We start from the raw sequence: 10,475 nt of genomic DNA, 5'->3' as shown, positions 1-10,475 counted from the left end.
AGGAGAATTGAGCGGTGAACCCTTCGCTAAACACAGTTTTTTTTTTGGTGGGGGGGTGATTATCTAAATAAGTTGGTGTGATGTCAGTTGTCTGTTCTAGCACACATAAGTACAGAGAGGACAGACATGCACAGCACAGCACAATAGCATACTATACTTTACCCATCAGTTATCAACACATTAAGCCTAAGGGAATAATTCAATACAACACAAGGCCCCATCAGAGCCTCAGGCGCCCACATACACTATATATATATATATAGTGTATGTGGGCAAGCAGCCACAGATCCCCATGTGCAATGCCAGAGAATGAGTGGTGTAGAGCACACTGCCATTGTACTCTGGAACACTCTCTCTGGAGTGAAGAATCATGCATTATCATCTGGCAGTTTGATGAGCGAGAAGGGGTTTGGCGGATTCTTCCTATCCAAATGCATACTACCAACTGTACAATTAGGTTTGTTGGAGGAGGAATAATGGTCTTGGGGCTGTTTTTCATGGTTTGGCCTATGCCCCTTAGTTCCAGTGAAGGGAAGGCCTTTCCTGTTTCAGCATAACAAAGCCCCTGTGTGTCTTGTGAGATTGATGTGAAAACTGGCCTGCACATAGCCCTGACCACAACAATATCGAACACTTTTGGGATGAAATGGAACGTTGACTGTGAGCCAGCTCAACATTTGTGTCCCCCACAGCCATGTTCCAAAACGTAGTGGAAAGCCTTCCAAGATCGATAGATAGATAGATAGATAGATAGATAGATAGATAGATAGATATCACAATAAATAAGAACACATGTGAGAGGTAAGTCTAACAAGTATGTTAAGATTATGACAGCTGAAAATGATACCATACAGGGGATTAATCTTTCTATCATTATTCCTCTCCAGTCAGCTATATATGTAAATATATCATCTCTCCCATCTGTGTGATGTCCTTGTCTCTTGCTCTGACTTAAAATGACTTGAGAAAATATATAGGTCTGATATGTTTGAATTTCCTAATTCTAAAAACCCCTGGTCACATCACAGTACTTATCAGAATGTGACCAGTGGCAGATCAGCAGCTGAGCCCACGTTACCTGGCTGAAGAGGTTGTCCCAGGGTTGAATGGGAGCCAGTAACATAATACTTACTTCCGATCCTGGGATGAATTCTTTAGGCTGATAATCCTCAGCTGCTGCTGAGTCCTGCCAGAATATCGCTCTATTTAGGATGCAGACAAAGTCTTCTACCGTATGGATATGTTAACTCATGACAGACTTTATCTGCCACTTTAGTAATTTTTTTGAGTAGCAGACAAACAGACCATATACATAATTGTAAAAACTTGCTGCCTGCAGAACAATTGCCACCTTGTGATGTAATGCTCCTTTTGCACAAAATGCTTTTTATGGGAAGGAAATAAATCTGTGTATCAAGATAGCGACTAACCACAACAGTGATACATGTACCATCCCAATACCCTTTAACTCCCAAGATTAATTTGACACATAGATCTCAACTAATTAGTATCTTAGGCACAAAAGATAAAAGTTGAAATTAATATGTTCAAAACAATGAGGACCATTCTTTAGATCCCGTTTTGTTCTGGCAGGCAGCAAAAGCAGTGTTGAGTGGGGATATTAGTTATTAGGCAGCAGCCAAAAGACTGGGTCAAAAAGCTCAAATGGCAATGTAAAGTATGCTATTAAAGCTTGCTGTGACGTCACTAGGAATTACCCTAAGCATAAATCCATTGGAATGCTCATAACACAGGAGACTGTAAGCCAATCACTTTGCTCCACAAACAATCCCAGAGTGATGCAAGGTAGGAAAACTCTGGTGTTCTAACCAGCTTTTTTAGACAATTACAGATATGCCCCTCAGAGATAAGCATGTTAATTATAACTAGAGAAGTGGCCTACAAATCATGACACGGTAATCCGAGCCTCTGCAGTCATACTCACGGCTGTGTACAAATCCCTGATAAATTGTGCCAATAATGTAATAATTTCTGTGTGCAACCAACAATTCTCATAGATAGTGAATATAATTGTAAAATGGTACCGCCATTCATGAATGAGAGCGTAGCTGGCACCTAAAACCAACTCATCATGTGGCAGGCAAAGTGGAATGTTTAGACTTTACAGCAAAAAATACTGTAAGAAGGCAAGTAATCAATATTTTGTTCAGCAGCCAACTTAGCAGATAGTGAAAAAAGTTTGTTTCAGTCAGTGGGTAATGTACCAAAGGAGATTAATTGAAAAGTTCAGCCAAGCTCTCTGAGCAGCTCTGTTGACATCACAAATGCCTCATTACATTTGGTTTTGTAAGTGGCAGTCTTAGCAAAGAGGTTGGGGGTTTGAAAGTAGAACTTAATGATCCTTACAATGCTTTCAGACATGGTGTGTCAGTAATGACTAGCCTGTATGTTTTCCAGGATCCTCGTCACAAGCAGTTTAATAGCCGAGTTAAAGATATATATATTGGCATTCACGTTAGCAACAGGCCTTGCGACACAAGATGGCAGATTTGCAGAGGTAGTGCAAAAGCAATAAAATTAGATATCGCTTCTGTATGTGAGGTACAATGGGATCTTATAGGGTTCCCAGTTTAAAACATTTCAATATTTTTCACTACAGGACACAATAAAACAATGTATACAATGTATACAAAAAAACTGTACAATTTATACTAAACTCAACAAACACAATTACAGGCAGTGCCAATGTCCCCCTACTTTACTGACTTAATTGATACATTACTGCAGGTCATATTAGCGGTTCATTGGCAGCAATCAGGAAAAGTTCAATTGATTAAGGAGGAAAACATTACCTGAACGGCAAAGTGCTAATGTTGCATCCTCATGTGCAGGGAATCCACAGTACAAAATGTACACTGTGCGCAAAGGGCTGCTTTGTCTAGCAGGCCTTTTTGTGAGGTTTGAGTTGCTAACCTAAATGTGTGCAGGAATCAAAAGTAGAATTAACCATTAAATTGCACACACACCTTCAAGCCACTGATTTATGAACTCTATATCGAACTATTTGCTATAGTTAAGGGAGAACTTCACCATAAAGTGACATCTTCCAAAAACTCTACCCTCACCATTAGAACTTGCTTATGGAATCCTCATGATCGAACATATAATCAACCAATCACTTTTTCCAGTCAGACAACCTGAGTAATTTGCAGGAATTGTGTACAACATGGTGGCACAGTGGTTATCATTTTCTATCTCACAGTGCTAGGGTAATGCGTTCAATTCCTACCATGGCCCTATCTGTGTAGCGCTTGTATGTTTTTACCATGTTTACATAGGTTTCCTCGCACACAGTTAAAAAAAAAAAATGGTAAGTTAATTGGCTTCTGACAACATGGACCCTAGTGTTTGTGTATGGTAGGAAATTTAGACTGTAAGTTCCAATGGTGCAGGGAATGATACGAATGATAACACAGAACAGCAGCTAAGCTCACCCAAGAAGGATAAAAGGGACTATCTAAAGAATTTATATTATTATTACACATGAATAGATCCAACTTTATAGTTGCCATATTGTAACAATGACTATATTAGAAACATGTTCCTCCCTTCTGGCATAAAAATGCACTTAGAAATGATGATGTAAAAGATAAGAATATAGTTAATTGAAAGCTACTGGTGCGTAGGTTTTATTTTGCATTCTGCAATCAAACTCATTTGATCCATGAGTTATAAAGGACATAAAACGTGTGTTAGCGATCATACTAGGAAACTGCATTGCAATGGACATTAACTGTCCACTGTACAAGAATTACACTGATATGGCGAGTCAAAGTGGGATAATAGCTGCTGTCATAGCCAATTAATATTCCAGCTAACTGAACCTGGTTTGGGCTCCTGATGGGTATTCTCTTGGCAATAGCTGATTGCCTCTTCCAGATAATTTAATGTGGCACAACAAGCACAATCAAAGTGTACTGAATCAATGTTTCAGACCCTGATCCTGATACAAACATCAACCAATCTTGTGTTATTGTGTCTTTACAACAGGCAGATAAGTCTGTTGTGTGATGTGAGAAGAAGTGAAAAGCCTTGTGTTAAATTATAATAAAAGAACACTGCTCAGTGTAATAGTGTATGACAAATACTCTGCAATGGGTCGGGTTTCCATGTTCCTTTCTACAAATTTACATCATTTACACATACTGCTTAACATAGTTGACGCTTTCTAAAAATTTGGAAATCGCAATTGTAGGAATTTCTGTTTCATGTCATACTTACCAGCAATTCATATGGGAATCTTTAAAAGTCAGACATATGAAAAGAACACATGTAAAATTAAAATAAAAAATTGATAATGTAATTTGTCCTTCATGTCCTAGTGATCAGTAATACAGAGTCATAATTGGGTAAAAACAATTCATAAGTGAGATATCTAAATAAAACACATTTTGGATACATCTACAATTCTTCTTTTTGGATATGTTATTTACGAAATTTTCCCATAGCTCATTTATTTTCAAAAACAGCAAAGAAAGGCTTCTCACCATATCTACTGGCGGACGTTCTGGATACAGTAGAATTATTTACTGCATTGTAAGCTGTCACTTGCTTCGATATTAATGCAACCACCGAGCCATCTGGGACCTGTTGAAAAAGAAACGTGTATATAAGGCAATTGATATTTTTTTTCCCACTAGACTTATAGTACAGTTCAATGTTCATTGGGCGGGTGGACGCTGAATGAACGGACCATGAGGACTCAATGTTATCTGTCAATTAATGACCAAACACATCTTTCAATATGATCTCTGGCTGACCAGATTTTTCTTCTTAATACAAGAACTATGATCCGTCTTGAGTATCCAATATGGTCATTAGGGGGTGCACATATGTCTCAGCTTTTAGTAAAAAGGCAATTTCTGAAAAAACTCTGTGGCCAACTTTAGTTATGTCTTCCACTTTATAGCATTACCCTTATCATATAAACACAACATATAATTGGGATTTCAAGTTCCTACTGCTTTGTTAATGAACACTTCTGTATAGTTACTATAAATGTATAACTTGTTTCAAGTGAATTACCCAACATTAACAAGATTTATTAGTTGTTTTGACACTATGTGAATTGTGGTTTTTCTATTAGATGATATCAAATCAAAATCCTATAAAGCAATTGAAACTTAATAACAACTAGTAACCGTCTCCACATTCCCCGATTTAAACAAGTAAAGGTATTTGTGACTTAAAAAGTTTGATAACACCTTTACCAGCATGTCCCTCGTTTCTCACAAAATGTGGAGCATGACACGTACTTTTTATAGCCCTGTTTTCTGTCCCCTCAACTCACCAGAGTACAACTGCAGTGTCCAATTACAGGTGCATAAGGGGACACAGGGTAGCTCATTGTAAATATGTATATTGTTTATTGTATCTTGTTGATAGTGCAGTGAAGCTGTTATTCATTGTCCTTAAAGTCAAGTCAGGTGGGTTATGTGTAAGGATCAGGTTGTAGGATACAGGTGAGGGGGAAGTCCAATTAGTATCCATTGTTCTCCACAGGACAAGTCAAGACATTCTGTTTGGAACCCAGCAGGGAAGCTTCTGTGGAAGCACAGGACATCTCCACTCCCTCTCCAACCCCTTGATCCAGCACCCACCAATGTTTAGGAGGAAGAGAGCCAGGGGTTTGCCCAGGAAGGGGAAAACACTGTGCAAATTTGACCCTGCATATAAGAAAGCACTTGAGGGGAGAATGAGATGCTCATTCTGGGAATTTATGGCTGGAAGCTGAAGAGTAACTGGTTTTCAGTTGCCGTTCTCTACCAGTGGAATACATCGGCAGATCCATGGGTCTTCAAGTCAGGACAGCCAGGTGATTGTAATTCCTTAAGCTAGTGGGGTAAGGGACAGATAATGTGGTAAACCTGCCTGGCATTTATTTACTGTTTGTATATAATATTCTAGTGAGGTGTGGTGTGGTGGGTAGAATTGGGCCAGAAAATAAGGTATCTTCACAGTATATGTATTATACAGTCTGAGCAAGTTTAAAAGAAACTCACTGTGTACATTATAACAGTGACTTTGATCACAGCTACAGTAATGAAAAATAGTGTCTTTCTTCTTCTCCAAGTTACAGGTACACATCAAGTAAACTGATGGAAATTGTATGATATAAATGTACTTAATTTCAGAAAAGTATTACAATCTGCCTACATATTTGTAAGACTCACTCGCAATCTGAGGAAATGTGACAAACACACAACAATTTATTACACAGATGTATATTGTGCCCATACCATATTTAAATTAATATTGCCTACGTATTCAATGGCAAAATATAATAACCTCTTTGTTGGTTTGTATAAGAGGTTTATTATCCTTTTGTCACCCTTCTTTAAAAAATGTATTTTAACGATTGTTATTTTTATAAAGCAAATTAAGTCATCACTAGGCGACAGTATTTCAACATTTCCTCTGCAACAGCACACAGAAAATATGAATAATCAAACAAAAACATCTCAGCCATAACACAGTGTAATATAGGGAAATGTCAAAATAATAGGCCGCTAAAGCATGTAATTTTGGTGTTATTACTGCTTAAGTGATAATCCCATGGATTGAAAGCAGTAATACATTTAATCTTGATGAACTATGCTGTTGCATTAGGCCTGGAACCAGAGTTTGGCACCCAGCAGGAGCCAACTATTACTTCAACTCCTGAAACCCACTAAATACTCTATGTTTATATGTTCTATGCACAGTGTTAGCAAAGGGCCATGGGTACTGTACAGGAGATTGATTAAACTGTGCTATTAGGAATACAAAAGTCCAAAAACCAGCAGTGAACACCCCATCACAGCCACAGGATCGTGTCTACTCTTCACACCCTCCATGATAAAAAGGTTTAAAGATACAATGTCATGTTTTCAGTGTTTATTTAAATAAAATGATACCACCGATCTATTAGTCATAGGTATGCCTCCTTATATGGTAACCAGAGAGTTAGAGGAAACCCTTCAATGCTTTGTCTACATCTTTCAAAAATATCTCTAAACTGTAATTAACCCCATTGTATGACATATCTTTCCACAAACATATTGTATAACATAAACACCTGTCAAACGTACGTCAAGTTGTATCACTGTAAAATGTGGACTGTTTAGTAGTTTAGGTTATTATCTTTGGTTTGTAATAACCCTCAGGAATTTTATTTTAACCTTTAAGGTGTTTACATACCAATATGGTAATGATGGGAAAGTATATATTTCTTCAGATAATCTGATATCTGTGGACCTATTTGTATGAAGTACAACTTAACTAGATAGGGCTGTATGTCACTGGGCAGAGGTGCTTTTCTTTGCAGTTTAGTCAGTTGGTCTTGATGCCAACTTGAAGGCTTCTTAAAATAGGTATACATGTTTTGGAATCGTAACTTTATTTTTAGGATGTGCCATAAAAGTGCTTGCTGACTCCTTTTGCTTGTAAAATATACAGTGAGATGTTCATTATTTAAACAAGAGTACAATCTGGACATGATCCATACGTATATGTATTACTGAGTACTGCACCATTGGGAAGATTGTAGACCAAATCTTTATGGCAGCATTTACCGTTAATTTTGTAAGTGCTTTCTACAAAAATGTCACAGGCACACGTGTTCAACAAAGACTGAACGCTTGTAAACCGCAATTAACATACAGGGAACAACACAGATCAGTGCATAGAAAGCATGTTGCCTGTGAATGAACAGGAGCAATGTACCAAAACGGCAATAATCTGCATGTCCCATTTTGTTGCACATTGACATGCGTTCACTTGTGAACAGGCAACACGTTTTGATGCAGTGATCACATGAACAAGTGATCCCTGTGACTCTCAGCATTTTAAACTGTCTCAGCATACAGTGAACTTCAAAGTAAATCCTTATGACTTACAAGGAGTGACGGGGTAATATATGGGTTAAAGAGTATAGGGAATGGTACAGGGACTGATGCAAATGATTAAATATTCTCTGTAAAGTTTTTTTGTAATAAGTAGGCACTATACAAATAACTGCTATTCATGTGTTTAGCACTTGAAACACATAAATTACATACATATTACTGTCTATATTTATAATATCACTTTTTTTAAGGAGAATATACTCTCCTTGCCCTGCAAGGACTTTCCGTCTGTCCGCACAAGTTCATATCTGACAGTAATCACACTCTAATCTCCTCGTCCTTTCCTAGTTTTCAACCCCATGCCAACAGACAACACCCTGACATTTAATTTAGTGGTGGTGCCAGAATATCACCCTGGGCTCTTTTTTGAGAGTCTGGCCAGCTTATCTCCAAAATTATTTGCACGTAAATGAACAGAGTGAGATTTGTATCAGGCTCTAGGCTGGCAAAGGCAGCAGACAGACAATGCCAGTAGCATGTGGAAGAGAGGCCACTGTGGATGATTGGCAGCTGGGTAACAAGGGAGGGCTTATCTCTATTATAGAGCAAATAACTCTATGTGTGCTTTTTCCTCCACTTCTGTCCTTGTGCATCACATTCTCTCTCCAATTCTGGACATTGGTTTTATTTTTATCGCTCTATTCTTTAGTATTCAAACATTCTAAAGGCAGGATGAGCCCTAAATGTAGAAGGTTTACACTATATCTTAACAAAAAAAACATTGAAAGATCTTATAAATGAAAATTTAATACTAACGAGGTTTTGGTTTCATATTTATAAAAAAAAACTTACTAGATGCATGCATAAATTTACATGGGCTCCTAATCTAACACCAAGGGCTAGATTTACTAAGCTGCGGGTTTGAAAAAGTGGGGATGTTGCCTATAGCAACCAATCAGATTCTAGCTGTCATTTTGTAGAAGGTACTAAATAAATGAAAGCTGGAATCTGATTGGTTGCTATAGGCAACATCCCCACTTTTCAACCCCACAGCTTAGTAAATCTAGCCCCAAAGCTTTAATTATTCCCACATCATGCTTTTTATATCAGGGATAATCAATTACTAAATCCCTCAATAGTTAAATGATGATTCCACTTATTTTAAAAACACTTTTAAAAAAGAAAAAATTAACCATCCCCTTACAGCAATGATGGAGGTCCTCCATTGGGACCATCTTCCTCTGTACCAGGGTAACCCTTGATAATACAGAATGTAAAAGTAATACTTTTCACATTTATCAGCTAAGGTCTTTAGTTTCTGTTACTCACATTAATTTAAAATAGTAAAGAATGTGCTTTTCTGAACATTAACACATAAATATAACCAGTCTCTTTAATGTGAAAGTTAAAGCTAATTTGTTAGGAATAAAAAATATATTTTAAACTATGTTGGATAAAAACACCCTGCCTCCCTTACCTACTTTAACATTTTACTAATGTGCTCCTTGCACTTGTTCCTATCTCCTGATTGGTCTTCCCATTAACACACCTCCTCCAAAGCATGGAATCAATTTGACAGCCTGACCACGGGGCTTCGGCTAGGGGGAGGAGCATGCAGGTAAAACTTTACAGTGGTGGTGATGGAGCTTCAAACTGTACTGTCCTTACAAGCAAATCCTACCACATGTGCAAGTGAATTTGACAGAACTGACCCAGGTGTTTGATGCGCTTACTGAGTGGCAACATCCAATGTGGAGCTATTAGTGTTGCTGGATGGAGACAGCACACAGTAGAACACTACCATCATTGTCTAAGCAAATATTATGCATGTTCCAACTGACAATCTGATCTCATGGTGGGACAACACATGCAGCAATGCACAGCCAATTTGATTTTAAAAGAACAAACCAGTATCCGGTGTCAAGCTGCTTAATGGTGTTAAAAAAAGATGGTGACATTGCATAATAGATCTTACAATATTTCAAGACATTAACAAGTTCAATATATTCTGTAATTATTATGGCACTAATGGCTGGAATTCGGTTGGATGAAGAAAAACGTTCTTCAGTGATTAGATGATCCTACATACAGATATAGCAAACATTTTACGGAAATGTATAAAAGGACAAAGATAATGCATAATAGCAAGGCAGCAGTTCATTATCATTATTACAATTCTTAGGAGAGTAGAACAAATTCTTACAATTAGTTCTCCTCATGCAAGACCTCATATGATTAAAACTAACATAAACAGACAAGGCCAAAAATGTCTTTGATCAGAGGTGCTAATACTTTCTTCATTGCACGTGAAGTGAAAATAAGTTTATAAGCTTGCAAATTAGCAGAATGTATCACCTACCTGATAGTGTGCAATTACATTGAGTCTCTTCCAGTCATTCTCTATTTTTGTTGTAATATCTTCATCCTGTAGGATCATTCGAGCTCCACTTGCTTGTCTCCATTCTGCAAAGCACAAATCACATCTAAAAAAAAGTCTATGATCCTTAAATATGTTGCAGTCATGTATGCATTTAATCATAAGCAGTTAAACCCCATCTGATGTCTAAAAGGGAATACCAGGTTCATATCTGGTGGATAATGAGTACAGAGGCTGAAGTATAGACTACA

At 37.6% G+C, this 10,475-nt stretch overlaps 1 protein-coding gene across 1 annotated transcript in view; it reads right to left on the bottom strand.

The window, feature by feature from the left end:
- Nucleotides 1-10,475, bottom strand: part of PLXNA4 (plexin A4) — a 591,306-nt gene that overhangs the window by 29,832 nt on the left and 550,999 nt on the right. The window contains exons 26-27 of the mRNA XM_075208549.1: nucleotides 10,207-10,310; nucleotides 4,509-4,608 (exon numbers count right to left, since the gene is read on the bottom strand). Of these exons, the coding sequence (XP_075064650.1) occupies nucleotides 4,509-4,608; nucleotides 10,207-10,310 (204 nt within the window). The remainder of the gene's footprint in view (nucleotides 1-4,508; nucleotides 4,609-10,206; nucleotides 10,311-10,475) is intronic.

This window comes from Mixophyes fleayi, chromosome 4, assembly GCF_038048845.1.
Source record: "Mixophyes fleayi isolate aMixFle1 chromosome 4, aMixFle1.hap1, whole genome shotgun sequence".
NCBI lineage: Eukaryota > Metazoa > Chordata > Amphibia > Anura > Limnodynastidae > Mixophyes > Mixophyes fleayi.
This window is presented reverse-complemented; position numbering and strand designations above follow the sequence as displayed.